Source organism: Balaenoptera ricei, chromosome 2 (assembly GCF_028023285.1).
Source record: "Balaenoptera ricei isolate mBalRic1 chromosome 2, mBalRic1.hap2, whole genome shotgun sequence".
Lineage (NCBI taxonomy): Eukaryota > Metazoa > Chordata > Mammalia > Artiodactyla > Balaenopteridae > Balaenoptera > Balaenoptera ricei.
The window spans coordinates 135,349,936-135,366,297 of NC_082640.1; the positions used below are offsets into that span (position 1 = coordinate 135,349,936).

Below are 16,362 nucleotides of genomic sequence, written 5' to 3' on the forward strand. Positions count from 1 at the left end.
TTTCGTTCCTTTTTATGGCTGAGTACTATTCCATTGTATATATGTACCACATCTTCTTTATCCATTCATCTGTCGATGGGCATTTAGGTTGCTTTCATGACCTGGCTATTGTAAAGAGTGCTGCAATGAACATTGGTGTGCATGTGTCTTTTTTAATTGTGGTTTTCTCTGGGTATATGCCCAGTAGTGGGATTGCTAGATCATATGGTAATTCTATTTTTATCTTTTAAGGAACCTCATTACTGTTCTCCATAGTGGCTGTATCAGTTTACATTCCCACCAACAGTGCAAGAGGGTTCCCTTTTCTCCACACCCTCTCCAGCATTTGTTGTTTGTAGATTTTCTGATGAAGCCCATTCTAACTGGTGTGAGGTGATACCTCATTGTAGTTTTGATTTACATTTCTCTAATAATTAGTGATGTTGAGCAGCTTTTCATGTGCTTCTTGGCCATGCGTATGTCTTCTTTGGAGAAATGTCTATTTAGGCCTTCTGCCCATTTCTGGATTGGGTTGCTTTTTGATATTGAGCTGCATGAGCTACTTGTAAATTTTGGAGATTAAATCTTTGTCAGTTGCTTCATTTGCAAATATTTTCTCCCATCCTGAGGGTTGTCTTTTGGTCTTCTTTATGGTTTCCTTTGCTATGCAAAAGCTTTTAAGTTTCATTAGGTCCCATTTGTTTACTTTTGTTTTTATTTCCATTACTCTAGGAGGTGGATCAAAAAAGATCTTGCTGTGATTTATGTCAAAGAGTGTTCTCCTTATGCTTTCCTGTAAGAGTTTTATAGTGTCTGGTCTTACATTTAGGTCTCTAATCCATTTTGAGTTTATTTTTGTGTATGGTGTTAGGGCGTGTTCTAATTTCATTCTTTTACATGTAGCTGTCCAGTTTTCCCAGCACCACTTGTTGAAGAGACTGTCTTTTCCCCATTGTATATCCTTGCCTCCTTTGTCATAGATTAGTTGACCATAGGTGTGTGGGTTTACCTCTGGGCTTTCTATCTTGTTCCATTGATCTATGTTTCTGTTTTTGTGCCAGTACCATATTGTCTTGATTACTGTAGCTTTGTAGTATAGTCTGAAGTCAGGGAGTCTGATTCCTCCAGCTCCGTTTTTTTCCCTCAAGACTGCTTTGGCTATTCGGGGTCTTTTATGTCTCCATACAAATTTTAAGATTTTTTGTTCTAGTTCTGTAAAAAATGCCATTGGTAATTTGATAGGGATTGCATTGAATCTGTAGATTGCTTTGGGTAGTATAGTCATTTTCACAATATTGATTTCCAATCCAAGAACATGGTATATCTCTCCATCTATTTGTATCATCTTTAATTTCTTTCATCAGTGTCTTATAGTTTTCTGCATACAGGTCTTTTGTCTCCCTAGGAAGGTTTATTCCTAGGTATTTTATTCTTTTTGTTGCAATGGTAAATGGGAGTGTTTCCTTAATTTCTGTTTCAGATTTTTCATCATGAGTATATAGGAATGCAAGAGATTTCTGTGCATTAATTTTGTATCCTGCTACTTTACCAAATTCATTGATTAGCTCTAGTAGTTTTCTGGTGGCATCTTTAGGATTCTCTATGAATAGTATCATGTTATCTACAAACAGTGACAGTTTTACTTCTTCTTTTCCAATCTGTGTTCCTTTTATTTCTTTTTCTTTTCTGATTGCCATGGCTAGGACTTCCAAAAGTATGTTGAATAACAGCAGTGAGAGTGGACATCCTTGTCTTGTTCCTGATCTTAGAGGAAATGCTTTCAGTTTTTCACCATTGAGAATGATGTTTGCTGTGGGTTTGTTCTATATGGCCTTTATTATGTTGAGGTAGGTTCCCTCTATGCCCACTTTCTGGAGAGTTTTTATCATAAATGGGTGTTGAATTTTGTCAAAAGCTTTTTCTGCATCTATTGAGATGATCTTATGGTTTTTATTCTTCAATTTATTAATATGGTGTATCACACTGATTGATTTGCATATATTGAAGAATCCTTGCATCCCTGGTATAAATCCCACTTGATCATGGTGTATGATCCTTTTAATATGTTGTTGGATTCTGTTTGCTAGTATTTTGTTGAGGATTTTTGCATCTCTATTCATCAGTGATATTGGTCTGTAATTTTCTTTTTTTTTGTAGTATCTTTGTCTGGTTTTGGTATCAGGGTGATGGTGGCCTCATAGAATGAGTTTGGGAGTGTTCCTTCCTCCACAATTTTTGGAAGAGTTTGAGAAGGATGGGTGTTAGCTCTTCTCTAAATGTTTGATAGAATTCACCTGTGAATCCATCTGGTCCTGGACTTTTGTTTGTTGGACGATTTTTCATCACAGTTTCAATTTCATTACTTGTGCTTGGTCTGTTCATATTTTCTATTTCTTCCTGGTTCAGTCTTGGAAGGTTGTACCTATCTAAGAATTTGTCCATTTCTTCCAGGTTGTCCATTTTGTTGGCATAGAGTTGCTGGGAGTAGTCTCTTAGGATGCTTTGTATTTCTGCGGTGTCTGTTGTAACCTCCCCTTTTACATTTCTAATTTTATTGATTGGGGTCCTCTCCCTCTTTTTCTTGATGAGTCTTGCTAATGGTTTATCAATTTTGTTTACCTTCTCAAAGAACCAGCTTTTAGTTTTATTGATCTTTGCTACTGCTTTGTTTCTATTTCATTTATATCTGCTCTGATCTTTATGATTTCTTTCCTTCTGCTAATTTTGGGTTTTGTTTGTTCTTGTTTCTCTAGGTGTAAGGTTAGATTGTTTATTTGAGATTTTTCTTGTTTCTTGAGGTAGGCTTGTATAGCTATAAACTTCCATCTTAGAACTGCTTTTGCTGCATCCCATAGGTTTTGGATTGTCATGTTTGCATTGTCATTTGTCTAGGTATTTTTTGATTTCCTCTTTGATTTCTTCAGTGATCTCTTGGTTATTTAGTAACGTAGTGTTTAGCCTCCATGTGTTTGTGTTTTTTACGTTTTTTCCCCTGTAATTCATTTCTAATCTCATAGCATTGCGTTCAGAAAAGATGCTTGATATGATTTCAATTTTCTTAAATTTACTGAGGCTTGATCTGTGAGCCAAGATATGATCTATCCTGCAGAATGTTCCATGCACACTTGAGAAGAAAGTTTAATCTGCTGTTTTTGGATGGAATGTCCTATAAATATCAATGATATCTATCTGGTCTATTGTGTCATTTATAGCTTCTGTTTCCTTATTTTCATTTTGGATGATCTGTCCATTGGTGTAAGTGAGGTGTTAAAGTCCCCCACTATTATTGTTACTGTCGATTTCCTCTTTTACAGCTGTTAGCAGTTGCCTTATGTATTGAGGTGCTCCTATGTTGGGTGCATATATATTTATAATTGTTATATCTTCTTCTTGGATTGATCCCTTGATCATTATGTAGTGTCCTTCCTTGTCTCTTGTAACATTCTTTGTTTTAAAGTCTATTTTGTCTGATATGAGTATTGCTACTCCAGCTTTCTTTTGATTTCCATTTGCATGGAATATCTTTTTCCATCCCCTCACTTTCAGTCTGTATGTGTCCCTAGGTCTGAAGTGGGTCTCTTGTAGACAGCGTATACATGGGTCTTGTTTTCGTATCCATTCAGCAAGCCTGTGTCTTTTGGTTGGAGCATTTAATCCATTCCCGTTTAAGGTAATTATCGATATGTATGTCCCTATGACCATTTTCTTATTTGTTTTGGGCTTGTTTTTGTAGGTCCTTTTCTTCTCTTGTGTTTCCCACTTAGAGAAGTTTCTCTAGCATTTGTTGTAGAGCTGGTTTGGTGGTGCTGAATTCTCTTAACTTTTGCCTGTCTGTAAAGCTTTTGATTTCTCCATCAAATCTGAATGAGATCCTTGCCAGGTAGAGTAATCTTGGTTGTAGGTTCTTCCCTTTCATCACTTTAAGTGTATCATGCCACTCCCTTCTGGCTTGTAGAGTTTCTGCTGAGAAATCAGCTGTTAACCTTATGGGAGTTCCCTTGTGTGTTATTTGTCATTTTTCCCTTGCTGCTTTCAATAATTTTTCTTTGTCTTTAATTTTTGCCAATTTGATTACTATGTGTCTCGGTGTGTTTCTCCTTGGGTTTATCCTGTATGGTACTCACTGCGCTTCCTGGACTTGGGTGGCTATTTCCTTTCCCATGTTAGGGAAGTTTTTGACTATAATCTCTGCAAATATTTTCTCTGGTCCTTTCTCTCTCTCTTCTCCTCCTGGCACTCCTATAATGCGAATGTTGTTGCGTTTAATGTTACCCCAGAGGTCTCGTAGGCTGTCTTCATTTCTTTTCATTCTTTTTTCTTTATTCTGTTCTGCAGCAGTGAATTCCACCATTCTGTCTTCCAGGTCACTTATCTGTTCTTCTCCCTCAGTTATTCTGCTATTGATTCCTTCTAGTGTAGTTTTCATTTCAGTTATTGTATTGTTCATCTCTGTTTGTTTGTTCTTTAATTCTTCTAGGTCTTTGTTAAACATTTCTTGCATCTTCTCGATCTTTGCCTCCATTCTTTTTCCGAGGTCCTGGATCATCTTCACTATCATTCTTCTGAATTCTTTTTTGGAAGGTTGCCTATCTGCACTTTATTTAGTTGTTTTCCTGGGGTTTTATCTCGTTCCTTCATCTGGTACATAGCCCTCTGTCTTTTCATCTTGTCTATCTTTCTGTGAATGTGGTTTTTGTTCCACAGGCTGCAGGATTGTAGTTCTTCTTGCTTCTGCTGTCTGCCCTCCTTCTTTCATTATTTTAAATATATAATCTGAATAAAAACTGTAAAAAAAAAATGGTTCTGAAGAACCTAGGGGCAGGACACGAATAAAGATGCTGAAGTAGAGAATGGACTTGAGGACATGGGGGGTGGAAAGGGTAAGCTGGGATGAAGTGAGAGACTGTCACGGACAAATATACACTACCAAATGTAAAATAGATAGCTAGTGGGAAGCAGCCACATAGCACAGAGAGATCAGCTTGGTGCTCTGTGACCACCTAGAGGGGGGGGATAGGGAAGGTGGGAGGGAGACGTATGAGGGAGGAGATATGGGGATATATGTATATGTATAGCTGATTCACTTTGTTATAAAGCAGAAACTAACACACCATTGTAAAGCAATTATACTCCAATAAAGATGTTAAAAAAAAAAACTGTATTACTCATTCCAACAGTTTCCAGACAAGCTCCCTAACCACTCCCAAGACTTCCAGATTGTTGTGTTTACATGTCTCCTATGTAGATAACCTGCATCAGCCACAGAACAATGTAAGACTAACATAAGTGAGCAGAAGAAACAATTCCAAATTATTGAATAAATTTTTATAAAACATTTAATATAAGAAGTAAAACCTATTTTCTAACAGGCAATATTAACCATAAAATATTCTTCTTGATAAATTCTATATACCTAAATATGAATTTTATAACTACGCCTGCCATGTAGGCTGACATTAATACCATCCTTTACTGAAAAAGCACAAATTAATGAATTAGGTATCTCTACAAGTATGCTGTAAGCCCAATATTTCCTGAGGAATGTTCTGTGTACATGGTCAATAAAAACAATATTATGCAGTTCATTTTTTCTCTGGTAAGTTCATTAAACACAATAGCAATTTAAGGGTCTAAGAGCCACAGTAAAGATATCAGCTAGCCACGTTTAGTTCCAGTTCCAATGCTATAGGTGAAGAGGCATTTTCAATGCCTATGAAAAGAAAGTGGGAAAGGCTGTAGAAGAGATAATTCAATGTTTTTTAGGGGGATAGTTTCCCTACTGACACGCTGATTAAAACACTATTCTTTCTGGCCCTTATCAGGGACAGTTATAATACCCCTTCCAATAAACACAAGAGTCAACTGAGAGAGAGAAATTTTCAACACCTAAAGAGTAAATTCAATCTGTATGAAATTAGTCCTGCCTAAGGCCAGTGTGAAAAGCAGCCATCCATTCAGAAATGAGGAAACTGTCTCCATATCCAGGAAGAGTCTAAAGTTCAGAGTAAATCTCATTGTTTTAAAATTGTGGGTTTTTTTCATTGTTTCCTCAGCCATTCAAAATTTAAATATATGTATATAGAAACAGATAAAAAGATAGGTGAAAGAGTTCACAAACAGAATAGAGACAGTAGCAGAAAATCTTATATGCTAGGAATGAGACGAGCAATTGCAAAGTAATCTCAGGAATCCTTGCAGCATAATTCTAGAACTTGGGCACCCTAGCAGAGAACAATAAGTTTAACAAGGAGCCCAGTAAAATATAGTTGACACTTAAACCACATGGGTTTGAACTGAGTGGATTTTCAATAAACACGTACTATAGCACTACATGATCCCGGGTTGGTTGAATATGAGGATGTGGAACCTCAAATATGGAGGGCCTGACTATAATATACTCGGATTTTTCACAGCTCAGGTGTCGGTGCCCCTAACCCCCATGTTGTTCAAGGGTCAACTGTATACACATAAATGAGGAATAAGGAATAACTGAGATTTTTGCCTCAATCATTAGAAAATATATTGATGTTTGTACAGACTAATAAGTTATATGTGGATTTAACTTAATTTCCTAGTAAGTTCACAGAGTTCAGCTTTGTTATGATTTTATTTCTTAATTAACAGGGTTTCAGAAGTCTAGGTTAGAGGTTAGCACACTATGGCCTATGGGCAAAATATGGTCCACCACTTGTTTTTGTAAATAAAGTTTCATTGGAACAAAGCGGTACCCATTCATTTTATTGTCTGTGGCAGCTTTCCTACTACATTAGCAGAGAAGAACAGCTGCAACAGAAACCATATAGCCTGAAAAACTAAAATATTTACTATCAGACTCTTTACAGAAAAAAATTGCTGACCTCTGTTCTCCATCATTAATTTGGATGTCATGGTTGAACCTCACAATTTTGGAGTCAAGAAAGAAAATGAATTTTTCTTTGTCCAGTAACTCAGGAACCAATTACATAACTTTTGACTACATGGAAGCTTCCTCTGATCAAATCATTGTCAGGTCTTACATGTGTTAGTCTTACTTATGACTTCCTCTTACGTAAAACAACCTGTCACCCACTATAGTCATTCTATAAAACTTCAGTTCTGATCAGCAAAATTTCATGAGTTTCTACTCCTCCTTAACTTGAAAAGGGCAAAGAAGCAAATCCAATTAAGAAGACAATCATTTGTCTTTTGCTCTCATGCTCATCAACTATTCTTATTAGTTGTGTACCATAGTCCTCTATTATCAAGAACTTTTATTTCACAGGTGTGAACACTTGTACAATTAACTATCATAATTATAGTAACTAGCCAGGTAGTCAGCAGCAAAGATAAAATTTCCAACTAATTTTCTCAATTTGTTACCTTCTTTGTGTACCTATGCTTACATTGCTGCCTCCGGTTTAATCCTCTAAATCTTGCTCCATTTTCTGCTATATAAAATGTCCCTGTACTCAAACAGGGGAGAAAAAAAAAAGTCATCAAATTTGTACTGAGTATTCTGCTATATGTGCCTACCAGATGTCTCACCACGGAATTCCACAGATCACCAGGCTCACTGTTTATATTTTCTAGGCATGATGCAGATGCTTCAGAGTTTACTATAAACCTACGAGTTTCCAGGTCATGCAAAGGAATACATGCAAGCTGAAGAGCACCAAAGGACTTTATGCATAACAATACTGGAGGAAGCAATGGGATATTTTTCAGCAACCCTCTGAAAATTAAAAATCTACTGTAACAATTATACTTATGTAAACGAACAAGAAACAATATTTTAAGGGTTGATTTTAACTGTTGCCAAAATTTTAGGCTAAAATTTACATGCATTTTCCAGCAAGTATGTGAAGGATTTTCATTTTACAAGATTAACTGCAACAATTAATATTTCAGTATATTTAATTTTTAAATTGAGAACTTTACAATTACTACAATGCAAGTTACCTGCAGTCTAGCCACATAAAATATAGCTTCATTAAGGATAATAATAAAATTGAAATAAACCAATAAAACTTGCTTGTATTAATATCAGTTAATATTAATTCTACAGTAAAAAGCAAGAATCACATAATATTTCTGGGACTTTCTTCATCCTGTATATTTTGCCAAATGTTTTCTCCCTTCACTGTCACTGTCATAATGCTCCTTCCAGCAAGATTTAACTTAAATATTGTTTTTCTGTGGAATTTTCCTGTGCCCACATTGACAAAAACATTCATGATTCCTAGAGAAGTCTGATAAAACTTTAAGTACAGCATCCATTCCACTATATATCGTGCCTAATTTTTAAATCATCTGACAACTAAGTAATTTGACACCTTAGATTGTAAGCTCCCTAAGGGCAAGGCCCACTGTCTGTCACCATGAGACATACAGCTAGATACAGAGCAGTAACACAGTAAAAGAACCTGCAAGGGACATGATTTTAACTTGACAGAACAACAAATACTCACAATAAAACAGTTTGCATGTTTGCAGAACCAGGAGGAAAAAAAAATATTTCTAATGTTGAATTAATGTGAAAAGAAGACATAATCTATTATCACATATATCATAGTTTTTATTATTCAGTCAGATGCATGAGGAAAACTCCAAAATGCATGCAGCCTCTCTCTTCAAAGTTTTTTTTTTAAATCAAATCACTGCCTTTTAAAAATATGAATAATTCTGTAAACTAGGATTTACCTTCCTGAGATATTTTATATTTCAATTTTAAAGTCCTCAAAAACATATCTAGAGATGCAGTTCTGTCATTTAAAGAAACAGTTTTCAAACTATTAGGCAGAAGTGCCTTATGGTACCTCATTCTCATCTTAATAAGTTTCATATATGTCTCTTAAAACACAGTAACAACTAAGATTCAATGTAAGATTTTGTATGAAAAACAAAAGGTTCAGATTTTTTTTTAAGTTTAAAATGTCATCCTAAAATTGCTTACATTTAACATAATCACAATGCTTAACACATAAGAAAACCACTGACCACTTGGTCAATTCTAAATTCCTTAAAATAGTAATAACTAGCAAAACCCAAAATCTAAAAGGGCCCCACATATTTACTTATGTCTTAACAGTAGTTTCCTTCTTTTTGACTTTGCTGAATTTGTGGGAATTTCCTCTGAATTCTATATGGTTCATAGAATTAATATAGTTTAAGATTTTCCTCCACGCTATAGCTTGTTCAAACTCTATCCCCAGTAATATCTCTATATTTCAGATTAAAGCACTGCTTTAAGTGTAGTCTCCTACTCTGTGGGGATAAAAATAATTTTTATTGATACCAACTGAATCACACAATCTCTGATGTACAGATCTTTATACTGCACTCTGGTATTCAACTCTACTGTAAGCAAAATGAAACATCAAATCCAGTTTCAGCATGAAAATAGAATATGTAATCACATTCGTGACTTATCCTTTGGGTTAAACACCACCTTCTGCAGACCTCTCTATCAAAATACAATCCCGTGCACAGGCCAGTCCCACAAGCATGTCACCTGTGCAGCCATGCTTAGAAGGGTCCCACACTTTGTTTAATGCTCTGATATTGCCATCATGAAATCCTTATCAAGTTCTGAACAAGGGACACATTTTTAAAAATTTTCACTGGATGCCACAAATTATGGAGCCAGTCCTGCCCCTGAGAGTGATAACATATTAAATACTAGTATAAATTGGTCTATGAATGATTTTCTTAAAGTCTGCAGGGAATTACAAGATCAAGAATAGAGACACCAAATGTCTGCCTTGCAGAGGTAATAATAGGAGGAGGAAAGAAACCTAAAAGGAAAGCTACATGCACAAATTAGCTCATTTTTTTGATTTAATTATAATTTATTGAGTATCTTCTGAGTGCCATGTATTGTTCCAGATGCTGATATTACAACAATGAACAATACAGAGAAAGTCCCAGCCTTCATGGAGCTTCCACTCTAGGGAGGAGACAGACCACAACCAGGTCTGTCTGTGGTGGGTAGGGAACAGAAATGGGGAGTGTTTTGGATTTAATATATCTCCTTCATCTCGAGCACTGTCACCTTTGGTAACCAGACAAATAATAATGGTTAAAAAACGTTAATTATTACAACTAAGCTTTTATTAATAAGAGGAATTTCTTGAGGATTTTCTGCTTTTCTGATCATCTTTTGGAATTTTCCTTTTAAGATTTTTGGAAATTTCATGAATCAATGCTGGTCATTTACAATACAGTTCCAAATAGGTAACTAACTAGTGTATATAAAAATAAATGTTAGGACTCATTTTGTGAACAATTACATAATGCTCCTTTCTCCTCTCCATTCTCTGCTCCCTCTTTTGTCTAAGTTTAATGGTATATGATCTACACTCCCATCAGACAAGTCTGTTTAGATAGAAGCACTGATTCTTTACATATAAGTTTTTGTCATTGGTTTCAAAAAAGAAACAAGCAAACAAAACCAGGCAAACAACCAAACAAACAAAGCAATGGTCATAATTCAGTGTAGACCATCTGGAAAATTGTCTCTCATAAATAAGGAAAAATGATCATGGATTTTACAAAATTGTTCTTACTCTTATGGGAAATATCATATATGGGTGTCCTTAGCATGTTGATGCAGGCATTCAATGGACATCTGTTGATTGAATAAATACATAAATGAATGATGACTGACTGAGCATATCAACAGCTTTCCTTAGATATCCTCAAATGAGTCCATCTAGGGATGGCACTAATTTTGAACACAAGTTAGATAAAAAATAGTTATTGTGGTTTTGTTTGTTTGTTACCTAGAAAAGGACATATTTCCAAACACAAGTACCTTTCATCACCCTAGAATGGAATATCTTTTAGAAATAATGCAGAATGGTGAAAAGTAAGCACATTTGGTCAGCCTGAGGTATGGACTATATCCCTTAAGGAGTAAAATCAATCCAGTGTGCACTGCAATTTGGAATCATGAAACGACACAAAATCTCAGGTCAATGTGTTAACATACAAGAGTCAAAATACTGTCTGACTGGAAAGGAGAAGCCAACCATTTAAATTCCCTCAAAGCTCTGTGATGACCTAGATGGGTGGGATGGGGGTGGGAGGGAAGTCCAAGAGGGAGGGGATATATGTATACATAGAGCTGATTCACTTCATTGTACAGCAGAAACTAACACAACATTGTAAAGCAAATATACTCCAATTAAAAAAAACAAACAAACAGAGTATGTCTGCTATCTACATTTGTGCTCTATGTTTTCAACACACACTGTTCGCCCTAGGATTATATAAAAATCCTAAATTAAAATTCAATCTAGTAACAAGCTGGCAAAACAAATAAAGCAACGTTGGAGTTCTCCAGATGCATACTGATTGCAGTTCATAGAATCACAGGGCTTTAAAACATCCTAAGAATTAAGCTAATATGTCCTCCCATACCAAAATTACCCTGTAATTTTCCTTATCCATAGACATTCATTTAATTGAGAGAAAATTGATAACATATTTTTGGTTTTAACCTTAATAGAAGAAATTTCACTCCAGTCTATTTTTATATTTAGCCATTCTCATTGTGAAGAGATTCTATCATAAGGTCTTGAAAGAGTCACATCTGATTACTAACATGTTTATCATTGGTTTTTGTTGGTGGAAAATACATTTCTTATATTCCTTATATTTGAATACTCAAATTATCTCTCGGTATTTTCTTCTATGGACTAAATAGCTTCTGCTTGCTTCACACTTCTGAAAATTGTCCTAATTCTTTAGCCATTTGGTGTTTAACATTATTAATTAACATAATTTTAGGCTTTACAGAGTTCCTAGTTAATAATTTAAAAACTGGTACCATTTAACCCAGAAGCCTATACCTATCATAGACAACACTATTAACTTTATTTGCACTATTTCTGTAAAACCTCATGTAAATCTAAATCAAATCGAAGTCTAAATCAAAACCTAATGTAAATCTAAATCTAATCAAAATCAAAGTCTCTTAACATGATATTTATTGGGCATTCAGAATGTTAGGATTTTGGTTTCAGGAAGCTTTTTGAAAATTAGAATGTTCTTAGCTTGGCTGAAGACTATTTTGTTTTACGTAAAAAAAGAAAATTATTCTCAATGTGAACGTCTTTTGAATCATAAATATGCTTCTTACCTGTGCTGCTGGATATATTAACATCAATACTGATATCAGATATTCCTCCTCCCTTCAGAGATGCTACACATGTGTATGTCCCAAAATCCGTGAATTTTAAATCAATGATGTCCAAGTTTGTCGTTCCCGGGGAGACATCCGGATCAGTCTGCGTAATAACCATCCGTTCAGAACTTCTTAATGGACGACCATTTTTAAACCAACTAAATGTTAACTCCTCAGAAGGAACAGCTTCTACTTGGCAAGATATTTTCACCTCACGCCCAATCTGGATGTTGTCATCTTTGTGATAAGGATCTGGTGTGATCCAAAATCGTCCTTTTTTTAATGCTAAAACATAAAAATTTCATAAGTTATTAGTGTTACTTTCATAATGTTAGGGATGCATTCACTCTAGGTAGTCATCTCTGGGCTGAAATAAAGTAAAACAAAATAAAGTAAAATGTACATATGTTTCTTCAGTTTCCAAGTAGTGTGCATATTAATAAACCTCATTTAGGTAATTTAGAAATAATCTAAAGACCTAAGTCACTTAGACACTCTAAAACTGATTTTTATAAATTGGATAATATTTTCCAGTAATATAAAAAATGCTTTAAATCTATATATGATACTTAAACATTGTTGCCATTGAATTTTGAACAAATGATGAAACATGCTTATATAAAGTCATTAGGTATTAGAGTTAAAAATAATTATACGGATCATTAAGCCCAATCCTTACCCATGTCATACTTTAATTATGGCACAATTTCCCAAATAACTCAAATATTGAACAAATTTCATATTAAAGAAAATTCTTCTAAGGTTGTATCTACATGCTGACCAAAACTAGTTTGGTAAAAATTCAGTCAGTTCATATTCATGAGGTATTTTCAATAGTAGTGAAATAACCTGAATTGAAAGAAACATTTTTTTCAAAAAATTTGCTATGATGGCTCTATTCCACCATTCATAGATGTCTCCAGTAGAAACTGTTTGCTGGCTATTTCATGCAGATGGCCAAAAGAACCTCTTGGCAGATGGCTTGGAAAACATGCTGTGTTTGTATCCTAACAGCAGTGCTTTCTGAGTCTAAGGTCAGTGCTGTTCTCACAACCTGTGTCAGTAATGATACCTACCAGAAGCTGCTGGGGGAGCATCTATTGGCTTCTTAAGGGCTCCAGTTCTGAACTCTGAATGATACTGTGTACTCAATTTGGAATAGAGTTTGTTCCTTTTTATGGCAGTTATACTTATATACACATCTTTCTCTTTTCCAACATCCTACTCATGTCCCTCTCCTTTAACATCACCATCCCTATATGATGAAATGTAGCATATGCAGTGAAACATAATTATCAGAATAAAATATTGTTCATTCACTTTTACAATTAAACCTAAATATATGATGACACTGGCAAAAGTGACGTGAATTTAGAAGACCTGCAGATATTGGAGGCCTTCTAACTGCATTCTGGGTAAACTTTCCTGAATTTAACTTGATTTTCCTCAGTCCAATAAAGGCCAGGAAATACCACGGAAATCTGTAGAACAATTTAAGAATGCACTAGAGATTAATACATTTTTAAATCTTAAAAAAATTATTTTAATTTTCTTTACTTTTCAGCCTCAAATATTTTCATCTGCTTTCTTGTTTGCATCTTAATAAGGAGAGAGAAATGAATATCAAAAGCAACGTTTATATCTTTCTTTTTATTCAAGAAATATTTATAGGGCTCCTGTTCAGGACTAGGCACTAGGCAAGGACCTTATAACATGAGATGAACAAAACAGACATAAACTTGACCCTCATGTATGGCAAATTGTATACTCATAACTTATAGTCCAGTTTATCTACCCAATGCATATGATACCTATGTCTAAAAAAAGATATGAAATGTTTTATAAGTTTGAAGAAGTCTGAATCTCAGAGGAGAATCCTCCAAAATATTGTTTAGAAAATGCACAAAGCTTCAGTCTTAATGAAAATACCGAAAGACAAATATTTAAATCACATTCTTATATTGTTGTTTGTTACATCTTCCAAATGCAACTTATGAAACTTATTTATTCCCAACCATAATTTTATCAGTACATGACTTTAGGGTGAAAACAGGAGAAATTATGGCATTCTATTATGTAGAGTCATATATTTATATTTTAATAGGGTGCTGAAATATATGACTTTATATCTAAAAAAGGAAATGTGCTGAAAATGTCCATATCTGGCTATATATTTAGTATAATATACTGTGCACATATAATTCAAATGCAACTAAATTTCTGTAGCACAAAGCAAATTATAAGATCATAGAATGTCCTTTACTTTTTTTAACAGACCTAAAAAAACAGTATGTCAAGGAGCATTTACTTTTGTTAGCATTCATAACATTTAAATGAAAGTTTCCTTTCATTTGGTAAGAATTATCCTTATCCTGTTTCTATAGAGAAATAATAAAGCTAAAAAAAAGTTAAACAGACGAGTCATACTTTTCAAAGATAAAAATTTTATATATATATGTGTAATAGTTTCATATGGGGGTACATTTAGGATAAATTCCACTCCTAAGTTATATGTTGGTTGTCATATACAAATATGACAAAAAACTCTGATGTTTCAGTGATTAAAATTTATTGACTAGGCAGGTATTGTTTTCTAGCTTTGTTCTCTGTACAGTGACATATTAAAGTGATACTGATGTTGAGAGAACTGCAAGTTCATCAGGCAAATTAGATTTAAACTAATAAACAATCCAAAAGCCACTGATAAAAAAACAAGAGATCAATATCTATGTTACATATCATGGACTGTTTTATTCATGAGAAATAACTTTTAAAATCCAAAGTAAAAATATTTTAAATATTATAAATCTAATAATAAATTCAGAAATAAAATTAAATATGATATGTAACTATATTTTTGATAGACGGCAATATAAGCAAGTGGGCTTTTAAGAACGAACTCATTGACACAAATATTTGTTGATCTCAGTATCAGACAATTCTATGATTTGGCCAAAGTCAATCATATTAGTCTTTCAAATGACATATTCTGAAAAGGAAGAGAGGGACAAGTCTGTCTGGCAAGTGAGCTAAAGGTAGGGAATATCAGAATAAGTAGCATGGATCAACTGACTGGAGAGCCATCTCTTTGAGTTTCTTTTATGTTACTCCATAACAAAATATCTGGTTTTGCATACTGAACAGAAATGTTCTAAGGAAAAAAAAAAGTGTGTGTGTGTCTGTGTGTCTGTGTGTGTGTGTGTGTGTAGCCATCTGACAGTTAAATTTACTTAATTTTCTAATTTATTTTGGCTGCTCAGAAAACTAAGAGCATAGCTCTGTTAACTAGGCACAGGTGAATTAAGAACTTGAAACCCAATTCTAGTTTTTCATTTCTATGTGGTCCGATATGGGCAATTTAATTTTTATGGGTCAAGTGCATCATTTATAAAAATAGGAGGTGATAGTATTACGCTCCCTCTGAGACCCATTGTGAGAAATAGCTTATTAACAATAGTGTAGAGGTTTGAAAATATGAAGTGTTTAATATAGTTAATCAATGGGGAAGCAGGTTTCTTCGTTTATAATTAAACACTCTTTTCAGTGAACAATTTATAGTAGTTCATGCAATGTTAAAGTCATTTCCTGCTACCAGTTAAGATTTCAAATACTTAAAATCAATCTGCAATTAGTACCAGGGTATAACGGGGGTCCAACAGGCATAGCAAGACTCTATAGAACTAAAGAAATTCTATGGAAAAAGAGAGGAGAAATCCCTTTCCCCAAATGCAATTTCTTAGCCTGAATATAGAAAATCCTGTAACACCAGCCTGAGATAACATTAGATTTAGCTTAATGTATCATAAATTGTGATGGATGAACCTCAAAAGGTACTTGTTTAGTCCGGCAATGCATGTAAAGAACTGGCATCAAGCTGAGCCTCTGTTCTGGATAATCAGCTTAGAAACACTACAATATAACCCATAGCCTCCTTTCATAATATTGTGAGAACTGAATGCAATTGGCTCACATTCACTTTTGAGAGGTTACTTGCCAGGACATTCTAATTGCACTCACTAAAGTCCCTCCTACTTTGAGATGTACAAAGGTGTTCTGTGAATAGAATGAAACTAGTATGTAAATGTAAGGCCACTGCAAAGATCTGGGTAGGGCTTGCTGCGGACCTTTCCCTAGACAGAAAAGTGGATTTTTGCCTATGAATGACTAAAGTTCTAAGGCACACTTCAATCATTTAAAATTAGATTACTTCTTGAGTT

The 16,362-nt window shown here is 34.5% G+C and overlaps 1 protein-coding gene across 1 annotated transcript in view; it reads right to left on the bottom strand.

The window, feature by feature from the left end:
- MDGA2 (MAM domain containing glycosylphosphatidylinositol anchor 2) overlaps window positions 1–16,362 on the bottom strand; it is an 822,473-nt gene that overhangs the window by 201,433 nt on the left and 604,678 nt on the right. The window contains exon 7 of the mRNA XM_059915690.1: window positions 12,101–12,430. Coding sequence (XP_059771673.1) covers window positions 12,101–12,430 — 330 coding nt within the window. The remainder of the gene's footprint in view (window positions 1–12,100; window positions 12,431–16,362) is intronic.